The 20,330-nt window shown below is 37.4% G+C and overlaps 1 protein-coding gene across 3 annotated transcripts in view; it reads right to left on the bottom strand.

The window, feature by feature from the left end:
- zgc:77784 overlaps window positions 1-20,330 on the bottom strand; it is a 151,412-nt gene that overhangs the window by 115,807 nt on the left and 15,275 nt on the right. For 2 of the 3 annotated variants that reach the window (XM_087282642.1, XM_087282641.1), the window contains one exon: window positions 2,381-2,707. In XM_087282642.1, the coding sequence (XP_087138768.1) occupies window positions 2,381-2,707 (327 nt within the window). 3 annotated transcript variants of the gene reach the window in all.

Here is a 20,330-nt window from a genome sequence, read left to right as displayed (position 1 = left end):
CTATACATTAATCAAATACAGTAAATTAGAGTAAACATTTTTAAATTACTTTTACGGTTTGTACTGTACTTTGAACAGTGTACACTTCAGATTTATGCATGTTTTTGCAGTCTTTTTGCAAATCAAATTAACATGTTGTTAGCATGTTTCTAGTATGAATTAACATGTTTCTTGCATAAATTAGCATGCTGTTTATGTTTCTTGCATGCTACTATTGTGAATTAGCATATTCATCAACCAGAAGGATTTATTATTGTCTATTGTCTGCACTTTTTATCTCTAAAAGTTCTAAACTGGGGCAGCACGGTGGCGCAGTGGGTAGAACAAATGCTTCACGTCACATTCACATTGGGCGTCAGCGCTTCCCATTCACTTGAATGGGTGACGTCAGGCATTGCGGAACTGCATTGTGGATCAGTCGACGTTGCTTAAGTGGCGTTGCTCGCTGTAGAAGTTTGGACTCTCTCAACTATTCAAGCGCCAACGTAAGCGTCAGCCAATCAGATCGCTGTATGCAAATACACTAGCTCTGACAGTAGCAGATTGCTGACCAATCTCATTAGCTGACGCTGCTATGATGATCGTGTTAGCCCCGACTTTAGACACACCCTCTGTCAAGCATTGACGCTGAAGCCCCGTGTGAATTAAGCATCACAGCAAGAAGGTCGCTGGTTCGGCCTCGGCTGTGTCAGTTGGCATTTCTGTGTAGAGTTTGCATGTTCTTCCCTTGGATGCGTGGGTTTCCTTCGGGTGCTCCAGGTTTCCCCCACAGTCCAAAGACATGCTCCATAGGTGATTTGAATAAGCTAAATTTGCCGTAGTGTATGTGAGTGAGTGCAAGAGTGTGTGGGTGTTTCAAAGTGATATGTTGAGCTGGAAGGGTAATCTTATACTGTGTAAAACATGTGTTGGATAAGTTGGCGGTTAATTCTGCTGTGGCGACCCCTGATTAATAAAGGGACTAAGCTGAAAAGAAAATGGATGAATGAATGAAATTATAAACTATTAACATGTCTTTCTACTTGTTTCTTCAACTCAGGCTCATTGGAAATTCAAAAGGTTCTTGTCACATTGTAGCAAAATCTGAAATAAATGGTTCTGGGTGCAGTGGCGCAAAAAGGGGGTATGCAGTATATGCGGCGCTTAGGGGCGCCACACATGGGGGGGGGCGCCATTGTGCCAAAACTATTTTTAAAATTACCCTTATTAAAAGTTTTAAATAATAAAAATAAATAAATATGTTTTGTTAAAAAAAATTATTTTGCATTTTATAAAAATATAACATTGTTATTGTTTAATTCAAAATCATTTAACACAATAACATGCAGTCACACAGCCGAAAGTGTTCATGTAGATGTAACTGTTTAGATTTGTTTTTATTTTTATCAAAATAAACTGTCAAATCATACATAATGTCAAAAGTTATAAGGTTAATCTGAAAATTTGTCTTCATTTATTATTAATTAATTAATTTAATTATTAGTTTGCCAAAATAAGAGGGATCACACAAAATTTGAACCCGCATACCCCTCAGTAAATGTGTAGTTGCGCCTCTGTCTGGGTGTGTTTACTGGCATGATAGTTGTTTGCCATAAGTTTAATTTACGCATAACCATAATCTATATTTAAGTATTAACAAAAGCAAATGTGGTTCACAGGATTCATACACAAATGTTCTGAATCACAACTGCAAGACAATACCATGTGAGCTAACATGACAAAAGCAAGCAATCCGCAGTTTGTAAATTCTTCATTTTTTTTGCAGCTAAGGTTTTAAAATAAAATTGCTTTGTCCATTGTGTTTGCTTTCATTGTTTTTTGTAATCTAGCAACTAGACAAATGCATCCTTTATTGAAAAATATGTACGTATAGCTTGCATTCATGGTAAAAAAAATTGGGCTCCACGCACACACACTGTGCTGGTGACAAATTTTGCTGCATAAGCACTATACGCATATGTATACACAGATAAATTCCAAAGTATACTATGGGTTTAACAGGAAATGAGATGGTCCTGTGAAAACAGGCACCGGCACTTTATTGCTTTGTGTATTAAATGAGCAAACTTTAGGGATTCTAATTAGTCGCATTCCAATTCTAATCAACAAACTTTGCTAATCCAGTTTCTTCTGGCGGAGAAGCTAGATATGGCATCATTCTGGTGCCAGCGAGCTGGATTAGGGCTGAGCCAAAGGCCCAAAGCACAGTCACACAGCAGGAGGACACACTGTCACACCAGGCAAAAATTCACCAGCAGCCTGCCACAAAGAACTCCACAAACAAAACCTCAGGCCATGTCTGAGAGGGATAGATTACTTCTATTTCAGCACAGCTATGCTCCAGCCCCAATCACAAAACCAGGTGCAAGAAAGTACTTACTGGCTACTTCCAGTGAGGCGTTCCGGCTAACTGCCTCTCCGAGGTAATTGCGGGCAACACAAGTGTAAACACCCTCGTCAGGTTTGCTCCGGCGTCCGTGAACGATGCGCAGGAAGAATAGTGAGCCGCTGGGCAGCAGCATGCGGTGAGAGCGAGGGTCGTCTTTATCAGTTTCAACGTGCTCGCCATCTTTATACCACTGCACAGTGGGAGCGGGTCGACCCTCCGCCTTGCAGTTCAGAGTGGCCGGCTCACCCTTTGACACGATCAGATCAGAGGGATCCTCCACTATCCTGGGGGGAGAATCCTCCAAACGTGGACGGGACCCTGGGGAAATCAACAGTGAAGGTTAAAAAGCAACATCAGGCAGATCACTTCAAAAATAAAATTAAAAATAAAATTAAATAAAATTATTTGAACTGGCAGTTGAGAGTGAGGGTATAATTATATATATATATATATATATATATATATATATATATATATATATATATATATATATATATATATTTTTTTTTTTTTTTTTTTCTGACATTGTGAGAACCAAAAAATATATAAAACTTTAAAAAAACGCTCATAAATTACACAGAAAAAGCTATTTTGAAAATTTTAAAATGCTAAATGTTTCCTGAGAGGGTTGTCCAGTCTTCCGGTCCTCTGCCCCGCAAACCTCTTACTCCCCCACCTGCCCTGCACATTTTGTATGTCTTTATTATGGATCAGTTGATGGATCTCTTTGTTAACAAGTTAATGTTTTGAATCAGGTGTGTTAAATAAGGAAGACATATAAAATGTCCGGGCCGGGGAGAAGCAGGGGTGATGGAGAGGACTGGAATTGTGAACCACTGGGGTAGAGGGATAGAACATACAGTCTATCAAGTATCAAAATAATTATACCAATGAAAAGTCCGAGTGCGTGTGTGTGCTTGTTTTTATATGCCGATAGGGACTTGTGTGCAAACAGGCTCGTGGGACTTGATTGTGTTTATGTACATGTTTAATGCAATTTATACTTGTAACAGCAAAGCTGAATGTTCATCAACCATTATTTCACGCTTCAGTGTCACCAGATAATGAGGATAACTGATGATAATCACAATTATAATCTATCTATCTATCTATCTATCTATCTATCTATCTATCTATCTATCTATCTATCTATCTATCTATCTATCTATCTATCTATCTATCTATCTATCTATCTATCTATCTATCTATCTATCTATCTATCTATCTATCTATCTATCTATCTCTCTATCTCTCTATCTATCTATAGTATCTAGCCAGGGCTAGTAATCAAAAGGTTGTTGGTTCAATTTACATATGGAACAAGTCTTTACCTTTAATTTGAGGGTTAGATATCCCTTTTTGCTGGAAATCTATGCACAAATTTATGTAATTACCCTTAGCTACATCAGATTTCTTACCTTGAACACAAGTAGTGCATTAGCTAAATGCTTGCCTAATGCAGTTTTAGTTTGTAGTATTTAGCTGTTAATTCTCTAAATATTGTCCCACTGTGTTTTAGATGGTTTCCCCTATTTTAATCAGCAAACAAAGATAATAAACAAACTGCCTTAAACTAGCGACAAATTAAATTAACAAAAATTTCTGTATTAAAAACTTGACAAAACCGAGTGCCTGGGGTGCAGCATTCAACAACACAACTACAGTGTTTAGCGGCATCCGTCAAAAGCAGGATCGAGGGGCGAATGCCTTCTAATGGCCAGCGGGGAAACGGAGCTGGGGATGAACCTCTCAAAGGCTGATGACTCAGCACCTATTAAGCTTTCAGCCCGGAAAGCCAGACGAAATCAGCGCGGAGTTAAAAGAAGCTGACATGAAGGCTGAGTCTAGCATGGCTACGGCTGTTGAATGCGGCTCCAAACCTCACTGCCCATTAGTGCTGAATTCTGCTCCATCCAGAGCTACAGAACTAACAGAGAGGGCTTCTTCTTTGTCCGCTGGAGCTTTTAAGAGGTGAAATACTTACAGTACAAGGCACAGCAATGGCCATGTGTTGGGCTTTAACTGATGCTAAAAGGACAGAAAATTTCTATGCTTGACATGTGTGTGTGTGCGTGTGCTAGCATCGAATAATAGCACCCCTGGAATGACAGATAAAAGCTTAATTTGTTTGAAAGCACTCTAGTGGAAGACAACAGGCCTTAGATGGGATAAGATGTTTTCTTTTTAATACTAATTCCAGTGTAGTTACTAATGACTTTCATAAAAACTTGGTCATGAACACCTAAGTAGTTCATCAGGCTCCCACTGCATATTACAGCATGTTTCCAACCGTTTACAACAGTCAAGATTACAACTCCCCACTACTCAGAGGCATCATCGTTTTTAAAGTTATGGCAAGCTAATTGGTCCTTGTGAGAGAATGAAAGGAGAGGAGAAAAGCCTGTGCTTTCAGTCCCATCACACATGAAAAGCTGCGCAGATTTGAAAGGATAATTATCTATCAGTGATTTCACGGCATGCACAGTCACAGCTTCTTTTGGAAAGTGCGAACGAGAGGTATAAGGCTACATTAATAGGTTCACATCTTACGGGAAAGCAGGTTACATATGTGAACCAAATTAGTCCCACGACATAATTGCAATCAACTGAGAAAAGGACTGGATGAAGGTTCTGCCATACAGTCACACATACCGGTGTTAAATATTTACGCACAAAAATCACAGGAGAAATAGAAGTGAGATGCTAATTTGCACAGATTCTGTCAGTGAGTCCCTGACTGGTGGGAAAACTGGGTTTCTGGATGTGTTTTATTACGTGCATGCCCTCACAACATATTCCTGAATGTAAAAACATGGTTACTCTGACACAGAACTGCACAATATACTTTATCACTTAAGCTTAAATATTGCAATGTGCAAATATGTAATAGTTACATTACAAGATCTGCAATTTCGAGATTAATCTGTATTAACACAATGAAGACTGTACAATTTTATTTTATATTTGATTCTTAATAAAATACTGGTAGACTTCCCGCCTCCACTCCAGAAAAACCATAAAGCACTGTTCATTTCATTTTTATCTTTGCTCTATTATATTTATCTATTCTAGTCATATGCTCATTATGTTTTATGAAGATACACTCCCCTAGAAAACATCCCAATCAAGTCATAATAAAATAATGAAGTCATCTAGTGAAATAATTTTCACTACTCTATATACGTTTAACAGTCACATTATTAGGTACACCTTACTAGTACCGGGTTGGACCCCCTTCAGAACTGCCTTAATCCTTTGTGGCATAGATTCAACAAGGTACAGGAAATATTCCTCAGAGGTTTGGGTCCATATCCCAAGGTGCTCTATTCCACCACATCCCAAAGGTGCTCTATTGAATTGAGAACTGGTGACCGTGGAGGCCATTTGAGTACAGTGGTTTCATGTTCAAGAAACCAGTCTGAGATGTTTCGCGCATTATGACATAACGTGTTATCCTGCTGGAAGGAGCCATCAGAAGTTGGGTACACTGTGGTCTTAAAGGGATGGACTTGTTCAACAACAATACTTAGGTAAGCTGTGGTGTTGACACAATGTTCAATTGGTACAAATGAATCCAAAGTGTGCCAAGAAAATATCCCTCACACCATTACACCACCACCACCAGCCTGAACCATTGATACAAGGCAGGATCCATGTTTTTATGTTGTTGATGCCAAATTCTGACCCTACCATTCAAATGTCGCAGCAGAATTCGAGACTCATCAGACCAGGCAACGCTTTTCCAATCTTCTATTGTCCAATTTTGGTGAGCCTGTGCAAATTGTAGCCTCAGTTTTCTGTTCTTAGCTGACAGGAGTGGAACCCATTATGGTCTTCTGCTGCTGTAGCCTATCTGCCTCAAGGTTAATCGTGTTTTGCCTTCAAAGATGCTCTTCTGCCCACTTCGGTTGTAACGAGTGGATATTTGAGTTACTGTTGCCTTTCTATCAGCTGGAACCAGTCTGGCCATTCTCCTCTGACCTCTGGCATGAACAAGGCATTTGTACCCACAGAACTGCTGCTCACTGAGTTTCTGAAATACTCAGATCATCTGGCACCAACCACCATGCCACATCCAAAGTCACTTAAATCACCTTTCTTCCCCATTCTGATGCTTGGTGTGAACTGCAGCAAATCATCGTGACCATGTCTACATGCTTAAATGCATTGAGTTGCTGCCATTTGATTGGCTAATTAGAAATGTATGTTAATGAGCAGTTGGACATATGTACCTAATAAAGTGGCCAGTGAATGTATATACAGCAGCAGAAAAAAATAATATTGCAACGTCATTTTTTCAATGCTGGGCAGCCCACATGTCGGAGTAGAACTGAGCTGGGAGAAAAGAAATGTAATATGCTGGTAAATGAATATTCAGCATCAGCTAATACAGGGGTCACAGTAACGGCTCATGACAGAGCAGTGCAGAAATTGTTGAAGAGCACAGTTGTGTGAGCCAGTCCAAACTGAACACAAGATGAGTAATTTATTTTTTAATGTAAGATATTAATCAAATTATTTTTTATTAACAAAAGCCTTTTTGGTTCAATATGTTTTATACAAACTTTGAAAATAGACCTTTGGATTATTAGTTGGATGGATGGACGGACGGATGGATAAATAGATGGATAGATAGACCAATGTTAGGTTAGCATGTTTTCTGGAACAGTGTTGACGTAAGTTATATTTAGCCAGTTGCTACAAGCTATGTTGTTATGTAACGCATTACAGTAATTAATATTTACAAATATTAGACATGCATGCTTCACCCTCTTTTTCCTTAGGGCTTAAATGTACCATCACTAATGCTAATATGTTATGAAAAACAGGGACCGGGGACCTCATGCCCAGACGAATTTTCAAAGCTGTTTGCTTCAAACATATTCAAATAACATGATCATCAACCTGGCTCCCCGGGATCAGTGATGATCTAATGCTTTTCGCAATGGACATTACTAATGGGTGCATACGAGTGAACAATGTTCAAAGAACAAAACAAACAGAAGTTCATGAAAGAATGTGCTGGTACGAATCCTAGGCACATTATTACGCCAGGCACAGAGCTTTTCACAGCACCACAAAAACTGTTCTTATCGGCTAACTGTGACAGCTTACATCTCCGCTGGGTGATCCATCTCAGGCCATTTGTCATCATTTCAGAAAAGCCATTATCTCTGTCAACCCCGTTCAACCTCTCGTAGTTGGCCATTTGCCCTAACGTGACTGAAACTGCGAAGTAACACAAACCGAACAGCATTTGTTACGTCAGGTCTAAGCTTCAGACCTCTTACATTAATAACAGTTACTAGAGGTTTTGCAGTCTGGAGCTGTCTGTGAAAAAAATAAAAATAAAAACACAGAGTACATGCATGGACAACTAGATGGATGGATGGAGGGATGGACAAAAGGATAGTGTAAATGGATAAAGGATAGATGAACAAGTAAACGGATGATGAATAGATGGATGGGTGGACAGATGGATGGACGGAAAGATGAATGAATGAATGAATGAATGAATGAATGAATGAATGAATTAATGAATGAATGAATGAATAGAGATAAATAGATGAAAGGATGGATAGATGGATTGACCTATCAAATAAATTAAATGAATTCTAAGTTCATGGATAGATAGATAGATAGATAGATAGATAGATAGATAGATAGATAGATAGATAGATAGATAGATAGATAGATAGATAGATAGATAGATGGATGGATGGATGGATGGATGGATGGATGGATGGATGGATGGATGGATGGATGGATGGATGGATGGATGGATGGATGGATGGATGGATGGATGGATGGATGGATGGATGGATGGATGGATGGATGGATGGATGGATGGATGGATGGATGGATGGATGGATGGATGGATGGATGGATGGACAGACTGACAAATGGGTTAGGAAAATGGATGGTTTGATGAATAGATGGACAGACGAATGGATAGATGGGTAAAAAGATGATAAATTAATGAATAGATCAATAGATAAATAGATGGATGGATGGATGGATGGATGAATGAACCAATGGATAAAAAGAACAATAAATTATTAGCCAATATATGAACAGATTGATGTACTGAATGGATTGACAAAATGTTCAGATGGATAGAATGGATGGATAGATAGATGGATGGATGGATGAGCGGACAGATGGATGGACGAACGGAAGGATAAACAGATAGAGACTAATAGATGAATAGAAGGATAGATGGATTGATGGAAGAATGGGTAAATAAATGAATGGATAGATGGTGGGGTGAATAGATAGGACAGTTGGATAAATATATGAATGGAGAGTAAATTACACAGATAAATAGATGGATGTACTGTATGGACAGACAGATAGATGTGTAAATATAGATAGACGGACGGATGGACAGACAAATAGAAAGACAGACAGACAGACAGACAGATAGATATATAGACAGATAGATAGATAGGCCGTAAAAAGTGAAAACTTAATCAAATTACAAATTACTTTGACTTGTTCCAATTAAATGAATTAAGTTTGACAATATTAATTTAGAACAGTTTTCAGTAATAAATTAAGTTAGTTATTTTAGGTGTAACAAGTTTTAGTAATTTATTTTATGGCAGGTATAAGTATTGTTCACTATTAATAGTGAGGAATACTTGTACTTGCCACAAAACATTTAAGTATTATTATATTAACATAAGAAGGAAATTATTAGTACTGTAATAAAGGTATTTTTACTAATATTATTATATTACGGGGCGACACAATAGGTAGTTCTGTCGCCTCACAGCAAGAAGGTCGCTGGATCGCTGGTTCGAGCCTCGGCTGGCATTTCTGTGTGGAGTTTGCATGTTCTCCCTGCGTTCGTGTGGGTTTTTCTCCGGGTGCTTCGGTTTCCCCCACAGTTCAAAGACATGCGGTACAGGTGAATTGGGTAGGCTAAATTGCCCATAGTGTATGAGTGTGTGTGTGAATGAGTGTGTGTGGATGTTTCCCAGAGATGGGTTACGGCTGGAAAGGCATCCGCTGCGTAAAAATGTGCTCGATAAGTTGCCGGTTCATTCCGCTGTGGCGACCCCAGATAGGGACTAAGCCGAAAAGAAAATGAATGAATGAATGAATGAATTATTATATTTAAAATATTATATTGAATGTTTGTACTGTATGTACTGTTCCTTTCTTGTTTTCTTAAATAAATTACTAAAACTTGTTGCACCTAAAATAACTAAATGAATCTATAACTGAAAACTGTCAGAAATAAAGTTTGTCAAAGTTGAAGTTATTTCTTTAAGTGTTCACTTTTTACAGTGTAGGTAAAGATGGATTGATGGAGGAATGGGTAAATAATGAACGTATAGATGGAAAGACAGTTGGACAAACATATGAAAAGATAGTTAATCGGACAGATGGATGGATGGATGGATGGATGGATGGATGGAGGGCTTAAAAGAATAAGATGGTTGAATGGATGGATAAATGGATGGACCAATGGATAGATGGGTAAAAAGATTAATTAATTATACCAATAGATATGCCAATAGATAAATAGATGGATGTATTGTATGGATGGATGGATGGATGGATGGATGGATGGATGAACCGACAAACAGATGGATGGTCGGATGGATCTTACATTCATTATGTCTGTTCTAAGCTGCAGACTTTACATTAATGACACCAGTGGGAGATTTTGCAGTCTGCCGTTTTCTCCGCTAATAAATACAAACACAAACACACCCACATGTCTACTATTTAAGGAACAAGCACATTCACTTACAGAAATGGAACCTCAATCATTTATTTGCTAAATGAAAAACATGAAGCTGAATAACTCATTGGTCTTAAGAGAAATTAAGCTGATGTGATGCTATCAATTGATGTGATCAATTGTGTCATAAAACAATCATCTGTAGAGCTGCGGTTAATCCAAGTACTGCATATTATGAACAATGCATTTGATTACTTAAAAAAAAAAAAAAAAAAAAATGTTTAATCTTTTAGCTACTTCATGTTTGGTGAAACTAATACTAAGGGCACCTTTGAAAACAATTTGTGAATCCATCCTTGTGTGGTACAGATGTCTCTTAGCAACGGCACTACAAAGTCTGCTATTATCTGGCATTATCTATCATCTCTCACATTATACAGTATGTTTTAACTCTCGAACTTTCTCAAAGCGTACAGCACATAATGCCTTTCATATTCACAGCTGACAGTCGAATCGATAAACCTGCTGCATATTAATACAAGCGTTGTTCTATTTTAAGCACCCTTTCAGCTTGGGCACCCCCACAATGGGAAGACAGATGCATAACTCATAAAGTCTATTTCTAAAGCTCGCCGTGTACAGCAGCCGCTGTCTCCTTTAATGCAGAAGGCCATTAAGCTGGCCTCAGCAGGGGGACACATCATGCCGCCCTGCAGACTGATGATACAGCAGCGGCATCCCTCTTTGCACCTGCCAAACGCATTAGGTCAGTCTCTTACAGGTCATTTCACCGCAATCAAACACAGTAAACATACTGCAGGGTGTGTATGATCATGGAAGCGCTTATTGTAGAAATATTTACACTCTAAAATAAGCAAAGAGTTGTACAAGGACATTGTTTTTGATAATGTGAAGAATATTTTCACAATTAGATCTCAAATAGATTTTGTGAATGTAAAATGTGAATTGTTAAATGTTGTTTAATTTGTTTTCATTGATGCTGTGTTCACGCAAAAATAAAAATTACTCACTATTTACTCACCCTCAGTTTACTCAAAGGTAGACATTTTGAAAAATGCTGAAAACCTGTAACCATTGACTTTCATAGTTGGAAAAACAAATACTGTGGAAATCAATGTTTACAGGTTTCCCAAATTCTTCAAAATATCTTATTTTGTGCAACACAAGTAAGATCCTCAAACTGGTTTGAAACTAGTCAATAATGAGTAAATGACGGCAGAATTTTTTGGTGAGGTGAACTATCCGTTTAAATTCAGATTGAAATGGAAAGTTCACTGTAAAATTAAAAATTACTAACCAGTTACTCAACCTGAAATAGTTCCAAACAATTATAAGTTTCTTTCTTCTGTTTAACACAAAGATATTTAGAAAAAATAAATAACACACACACACACACAAACACACACACACACACACACACATATATATATATATATATATATATATATATATATATATATATATATATATATATATATATATATATATATATGTATATATATATATATATATATGTCAATGGTTACCGGTTTTTAATCTTTTTCAAAATATCAACTTTTGCATCAAATGAAGACTCAAGGAAGATTAAAAGAAGTAACTCTAACAGTAAATGATGACAGAATTTTCGATTTCGAATAAACTATTGATTTCAGAGTCTGTGTGTAGGGTTGAAAAACAATCAAATAAGCCAAGGGAAAAAGAAACTGCATTTCTAGAAGAAATGCCTTTCATTCACAGCACGAAATGCGAATTTGCACTCCTGTACTTGTTTGGTATCATTAGCGAACAAATGAAGAAATCAAACACAATAGACTTCCTTGTAATATGCTTTGATGAGTGCCTGAACATGAATATTTTATAGCACAGCTGTCTTCTGCTGTATCCAGAGTGACTTTTTAATCTTTCAAAAGAAAGTTTGTCTCATGCTTCACTTAATTACGTTACAAAAACATCTCTGTTTTCATTTATTTAACTTGACACAGAGGCCTCTGTCATTTTTATTTGAATTTAAGAGTTTTTTTTATCATCAAATAGTTGCAAATACCAAATTTTAAAGTAGTAATGAACTTAAAGCTATTCCAGAAATGTTTTTGTGTTGATGTTTTGTCTAGATGCGATCTGATGTAACTCACCATGCATGATTTTCTGCTGTAATAATAGATAGTTTTATCTACTGTAGCCTATTAAATAATTCACATCCACTAAGTTACTTATCTAAGTGAAAGCCATCAGGCAGTCTGTTGCAGTCAGATATTACGTGTATAACTTCAAGGGTTAGCTCACCCCCACAAAAAAAATAAACAAAATGACCTCATTACTCTTCCTCATGTGGTTTTAAACCTTTTTGATGTTCTTTCTTCTGTTGGACACAAAAGAAGATACTTTGAAGAATGCTGGAGGTCAATCAGCAACCAGCGTCTTTCAAAATATCTTTTTGTGTTTGTGCGTTTATCAAAAGTAAGGAACTAAAATATGTTTTAATTAAATTGAGGATAAGAACATGATGACAGAACTTTATTTTTAGGTGAACTACCCCTTTAAATGTTGAACTTACTTTCAAAGTGCAATATTGAAGTCATTCTTTGAACTCACCTGAAGAGCTGCAGATGTTGTAAAGCATCAATAACAGGGTTCCTATGACAACAGAAGCCATTTGTCCGGCTTCCAACAAGACTTGCGCTCTTCTTTACGGCATAAGAATAGATTATAGTTTCAGCCAAAAGATATTCTCATTGGAGCATGTCAGGCGAAACAATTTGAACTCATGAAATAAAAATGAGAGCTGAAAAGCACTTCAGCCGCTCTCTTGGAGAAATCCACAGCCGCGCATTACGATAAAGTGTGAGTGATGTCTGCTGAGAGGCGCGCGGAGCTGCAGGACTCCGAGCTCTCACTAGTTTGTTCACTCCCTCCGTCACTCATCTGACCGTATTGTCCGTCCTCTGAAGCGCTGAATGTCGTACAGTGAGTTCACGAGCTGTTCGTCCATTCAGTTCAGTGTGAGGCGCTTGAATGAGACGCTGGAGTGTGTCCGCGCTCTGCGGAATGAAGCGCGTGGAGCGGAGCGTCAGTATAGTGTGTCCGCGAGACCAGAGCGCGCCTCACAAACAAATCTTAAAGCGACAGTTTGCATCGCTGTCGCTGACTGTCGCTGCTATTGAACGTAAACTGGGTTTTCGCCATAGGGGAAATCTTTATTTCTATATAAATGTATTTTATATGTTTTTACTTAAATTCATAGGTTAATTTCGTTTTATAATAACAAAGGTAGAAATACAAATATAGCAGACACAGTTAAATTAATCAATGATATTGTATTTTTTTTTATTAATAATGCTTAAAAATTGTTTGTATGACTATATATGGCTAGTTTTATAGTATATCAAGATATTATAAAATATTTCGAAATATGCTATATGTAGTCACATATTATTATTAAAAGCATATTTCACATAAAACTGAAAACTATTTCATCAGTTGCTCACCCTATACTTGTTCCAAATCTGTTGAAAACAAAAGAAGATATTTTTAAGAATGTTGTAAAACCTGTAACCATTGACTTACACAGTATTTGCATTTCTGAAATCTATGGGTTTTTAACTTTCTTTAAAATACATTCTTTAGTGTTGACCAGCATAAAGAAATGTAACAATGTTTGGACCTATGAGGCTGAGTATATCAAGTTAACTTAGAATTAAAAAAAAGTTACTTTGACTCAATGCAAAAGAGTTATGGTAACTCATAAACCTATTATATCAATTACAGCTCTTATCAAATGAGTTATGAATGAATTAATTATTTTTTGTGTGTGTTAACACCAATGCTACAAGGAATACCAAACCATTTGAGTTGCTATATAGTTCTTGGACTTCATTTAAGTTAGGCTAATTGACAAGTTTAAGTTAATTGAACTAATAGTGATTTGATACCTTAGCTGTTTAAGTTACTAATGCTTTACAAGTTTAATGATAGCAACACAAACAATATATTTGTATGTGGCACAATAAATACAGCACTCAAACCATTTTGTTTTAAAACTTAAATGGTTTGCCGCAATCAGTTTGCTCAAACAGTTTGAGTTAACATAACTTTATACTGTGTGTGTGTGTGTGTGTGTGTGTGTGTGTGTGTGTGTGTGTGTGTATATATATATATATATATATATATATATATATATATATATATATATATATATATACACTGTAGCACGTTCACCTAATAGCAAGAAGGTCACTGGTTCGAGCATCGGCTGGGCCAATTGGCGTTTCTGTGTGGAGTTTGCATGTTCTCCCATTGTTTGCATGGGTTTCCTCCGGGTGCTCCGGTTTCCCGCAAGTCTAAAGATATGCGGTACAGGTGAATTGGGTAAGCTAAATTGTCCGCAGTGTATGTGAATGAGTGTGGATGGATGTTTCCCAATGATAGGTTGCAGCAGGATAGGTATCCACTACGAAAAAAATATGCTGGATAAGTTGACTTTTCATTCCGCTGTGGTAACCCCAGAATAATATAGGGACTAAGCCGAAAAGAAAATGAATGAATGAACATAAAACAATTAAGTTGCTCCAAACCAACCTCGAGAATTGTGTTTATTAAGCTTATTTTAAATAAATAGTACAAACTAGCAGCAAAAACAATCTTTTTAAATGTGTTTGTGGTTAATATGTATGTACAGTACATATTTCTTTTCTTATATTAAGGTATAAAACATTATACCATTAATTTCAGTGACTACATTTACATGGACATGAGTAATTTAATTGTTTGCCTTAATCTGAAGGTGTGCTTTTTGAATGTTCCTTTCATGATCCGTGTGTGTGTGTGTGTGTGTGTGTGTGTGTGTGTGTGTGTGTGTGTGTGTGTGTGTTTGGAATATCCTTTCACAAAATGCATGTTGGTAATGGTTTGATTGCGGTGTTTACATGACTGTACTGCACTTCAATAATACGACTAAAATCGACATACTCCACATGTCTTGATCCAATCTGTTTGGTTCGATTATGATCTTAATCATATTAAATTAATCAAAAATCATTGTTTACATGGTAGACTCTTAATCAGAATATTGTCTAAATCCTATTAAAATCAGATTGATGGTCTCCATGTAAACGTACTCAATAAATGTTATAGATATTCTATATTACAGAAAATATTTCACATTAAATCCTACATAAATCCTGATTTTTATCAATATTGGTCGAAGGTTGACAAATTCCAAACAATAATATTAACAATAGCATTTTGTCATTTTATGTCAGGCTAACCTACTATATAATCAAAAAGCTAGCCGTTTATGTTTGAGGGCTATTCGCTTAAATTGTAGCCTGTGGACGTTTGTTTGTTTCCCTTCCTGTCAGCAGGGATTTCAACAAATGTCAGTGTATTCAGAAGCAGAAATGATCTTTGTTTAAACTGTCTGGCCATGTCTTTTCAGTGACGCACTTCTGATGAATAGATATGCGGCTATATTTTACAGCAAACCATTAAGCGGACATTATTTCCAATGCAATCAGACCCCTCATTGATCGGCCTTCTTGAGATTTACTAGTGCTGTTCTCCAGGGCTTTCCTTAAGCCATGTGCCGTTTTTCTTTACCGCATTGACTTTGTGTCTGTTGTGAAAGACCACCATTATTGAAGTGAGAAGCCAACATTTGTCTCTCTTTGAAGCCCAAAATGGGCCGGGAATCAGAGGACAGACAACAGTTGCGAGCTCTAAGGAAACCAACTGTGCAACAAATTGAAATTCTCCTCACCTCGGTTGAGAAATTGCTCCGAGTAATAGCAAACAATGTCTGAAAGATCCGAATGAAAACCTTCATCAAGATCTCACTGCATCAATAACAAGTATTTTGAAAGCATGAATTTGGCATCCACAGATTTATGCTTTCTTTGCTCTTGTCAAAATTGACAGCCCTGTCAGTATTCTAACAGTAATGTTTTTTCCCGATCCATAAATAAAACAGTTAATTAATATAATAACTCTCTCAGATTGAGACGCAGAAGTGCTCGTTTACTTTCAGCCTTTTCTCTGGCAATTTCAGCGATACACTTGTCACCAATATGCACCTACGTGTAAAAGGAGGATGTCAGCAATGATTGTCTTGCAGATGACACACAATTATGTGTTTAGACATATTCAGACCAGTGCCGCCACAAACAAATTATCGCCCTGCTATCCTGTAATCAAAAACAGAATGAGTCATAATTTCTTTCTGCCACATAAACTATGGTCTCCGAACACTTTGTGGCACATTTCAAACAAACTTGACAGCCGAACAAATATGTCCTATATTACTACATTTTCATCTTCTCAAGGTTTTTACTGATTTTAAACTACAATTTTAGATTTTCCTTCATTGTGGATCCTTTGAAAATAGATGTTAGTCCTTAGGCTTGAGGTTTTTGTGTTCATATTTTGTCAGGAACATTCCCAGCAGATTTAGTTAGATTTAGGCCACCAGGACAATGCTATTTTGAAGTCCAATAATGAAGTCACATGATGTTGATATTTTGCTGATTTTAAGTTTGGAAATTAACTAAAATCCAACGCCAAGCCAATATCTTAAACCAACTTTAAGAGTTCACAGGTAGCTGATGATTGAATATAAAGCGTTTAGCATGCTGTACCGGGAGACAGCTTTGAGCTTATAAGATCCTCGTCTGCAGGGTGAGAGGTGAATTTGAGCTCAGGTAGGTCTGGAGAAATTACTGCTGATTAAGAGCTCATCAATGGTACCAATTTGGTTTGGTCAATTCACCTATGTCGCTTGTCTTTGGACTGTGGAAGGAAATCGGAGAATGCAGGGGAACCCAGGCGAGCAGAGGGAGAATATGTAAACTGCACAGAAACGTCTATTGGCCAAGCAAGGACTTGAACTAGTGATATTCTTGCTGTGTGGCAACAGTGCTAACCATTGGCCGCCATGCCACCCTATCAAGAAAAAGGGAGGAGGAGTAGGGGTGGAAGGGGGGATTCTTCATGACAAAGATAACTGAGGTAAGAAACTCCAACACAGTTGCACGGCAATTCATAATTTTTTGATTTAGTGGCTAATTTATATGAATTTGTACGATCTAATTGGGTTTTGGGGCGGGATTGGGTGCCAAGCATCCTTTTTAAAATCGTACATTTTCAAACCAAAAGATCAGGCTGGAAACTCTGGTCATTTATAGTGAGTTAAGAATCGTCTGATTGGTGAATAATGCTTTGCTAATGGGGAACCAGCCGTAGTCAATCATAAGTGATTCTCTCAAAATTAGTTTAAAATAAACTTCATATCATGTTGACGTCAAATACTAACATTTATTTGTCCGAAATGGCAACGTCTAATAGATGTCATATTGGTAACATCCACACAGCGTCAAGCTGTAACATCATTGGATGTTGATATTTTGTTGCTTTTAGGTTGCGTTGAAAACTAACCAAAATGCAATGTCTGTCTGACGTTGGACATTGTTTACCCAATTTTTTCTTTCCAAACAAAATGCAACAACCCACGACATTGGGATACAACGTCAATCTGACATCGTGCTAATGTTCTGTGCCTGCTGGGTTTGCTCTGACTTTATCAGTTTCTACATTATATTCGTAATTATGAGTGTGCAAAAAAGCAAGAGTGCAGGGCTTGCTACAATTTTATCGTACAGTGGAAATCAAAATTATATTATTTGTAATTTTATTATTTGTAATTTGACTATTTGTAGTTATCCTACTAGGTGTAATAGAGCATGACTTTAAAAGGGATACAACTCCAAACCAAAAAAAAAAAAGAAAATTAATCATATTACTTATTAAATTGTGTATTACATTGTGTATACATCAATACACAGCACTCTCATCAACGCATACAATACTGACACTGAGTACAAAATGATATTTAATAAAGTCGTAATTTTTGTTTTATTCACAAAGATTGTAGCTTGTTAATATTACGATGGATCCACTGAAGGTCTGTTTTTAGGATGTTTTTGGTGCCTTTCTGGACTTGCTGAAACCCTACAGTCAATGGAAAATGAGAAGCTCTCAGATTTCACCTAAAATATCTTCATTTGTGTTCTGAAGATGGATGAAGGTCATTTGGAACAACACAAGGGTCTATAATTAGTAACATAATTTTCACTTTTGGGTGAACTATCCTTTTAATTAATTTGTTGTTCTACTATAGCCAAAACTGTTCTGAACAATTAATTCTGAACAATTAAGCTTATAATATTCATGCAAAAGACCAAGTGTTCATAAATTGTTCACTAATTTTGATCCCCACTGCGATCTGTGTGCTTTGCAGCAATGTAGCAAATAAATTCCTTGTTTTGGTGCGCTTTCTCACAGCACATCCCATAACAATCAGTAGAAGGAGAGTAAGTGGTCTTTTGTGGCTGTTTGAATGCATTCAACCACATGAGAGAGCAGAGCAATCTGAACGAATGCGTTTCCAACTACCCCTGAAAGTGGTCAAAAGTGGACTAACTCAAAATGTTTCATATGTACTGTAGCATCATCCACTTGTAATCTGATGGATGAAATTGCTTCTTAACATCAGGTTTAAACAGGGCCTCTAGAATGCATTTTCCTCGGCAAGAGCATGACAGCGCATCGCCGGTTTTCTTCCGTTGTAAATACTCTTTAAATTCTCGCCACACATGACGCACTACACGAGCAAATGGAAAGAGCAGAACAAGCGAAGTGCAAAGGTGAGGCAGGTTAGCGTCTGCCTCCTCCTGTGACTGCCTTCCTGTTCTTTAACTGAAGCGGCACGTGATGGTAAACATTGACTCATCCGTGCTCTTTTACAGAAACGACGGTTGACGTTTGAAGAGAACTCTTGACGCAAAAACATTTGAGTACTCTTGATTAGGCCAAGCACCTGCAGGTACGATTCCATGTAAACACACGCTGAAGAATCAACAACGCACAGCGCTATAAATAACCTAACCGCTGCGAACCACAAACACGTATTTGGGTTCTTGATGGCCTAAGCTGGCCTATAGCCCATGTTTCTGTTTCTGCTGTCTACAGTTCCTGTCAGTGGTGTGGCAGTGCCATATGGCCCTGGCTCTGTATTTCTCCCGGATTCAGGAAAGGGGTGGGAGAGGTGGGGGACGGAGGCACAGACTGCGGGTCACTCCGGGGCAGGGGCGAGCTTCTCAGAACAAAGGGCCTGCTGCTCCCAGGACGTGTGTTCAAGTAGACACGCGTACTGTGAGGACACAATAGCCTACATAAGAGCATGACAGAAGTGAGGGCGTTGATCTGAGCATAAACACGCAGGGTGATAAATGTATAGGTTAGGGTGAGCATGGTTGTGAGGGGTGTTTTGGGGAGGTCATTTGGAATAAAAGAGCAGGGTGTACACCTGCCTGGCAACATCAATAAAACCTCACAGTTTGACCTCTAATAGACACAACTGTGACCTCAGCTGGGAATAGCAGGACTATTGTGGTACATGCACTTTTGGTTATTTAATTCACTTAGGGGAAGTGATTTCAGAGAAGTACAAACTATTGAGGGATTTGTGCAGGATTATGATGAAAATGGTCTGGGAAACTGATAGTTACCGCTGGAGGGGTTGATAATTGTGCTTCAAATAAATATATATTTACTGCCACCTGCTGGAGATATCAGTACTCACAGTTAAGTGATGAGAAGAACTAAAATCAGGGTCTCATTTAAAAAATGGCAATAGAATGAGTTTAAATGTTAACAAATTTCACGTTTTTGAGTCTTCAAAGTACAGTTTGATTTGTAAGCATGCTATTAGGCAAGGCAAGTTTATTTATATAGCACTTTTCATACACAATAATAATTCAAAGTGCTTTACATAAACAAGAATAAAAGAAGCAAGAAAATAAAATTAAAATAATTAAAAATGTTTAAAACAGATTACAATGTGCTAAAACAGGTTATAAAAGAAGGAAAAGGAAAAGAAAGATATAATAGTGTGATCTGTCAGACATAGCACAGTGCTCATTTAGTAAAGGCATAGCTAAACAAATGTGTTTTCAGTCTTGATTTGAATGTGCCTAATGTTGGAGCGCATCTAATCATTTCTGAAAGTTGATTCCAGCAGTAGGGCTAATGGTGGCTGAAGGTGGATTCACCCTGCTTTGACTCTTGAAATTAATTTGCTTGATCTTAATGATCTGAGTGATCTGTTAGGTTTGTATTCAGTAAGCATATCTGTTATGTATGGAGGTCCTATGCCATTTAGTGAATTGTAGACAA

The sequence above is a fragment of the Danio rerio genome, chromosome 15 (assembly GCF_052040795.2).
Source record: "Danio rerio strain M-AB ecotype USA chromosome 15, GRCz13ab, whole genome shotgun sequence".
Taxonomy (NCBI): domain Eukaryota; kingdom Metazoa; phylum Chordata; class Actinopteri; order Cypriniformes; family Danionidae; genus Danio; species Danio rerio.
Note: the sequence above shows the minus strand (reverse complement) of the source record. Positions and strands in the feature narration are given on the sequence as shown.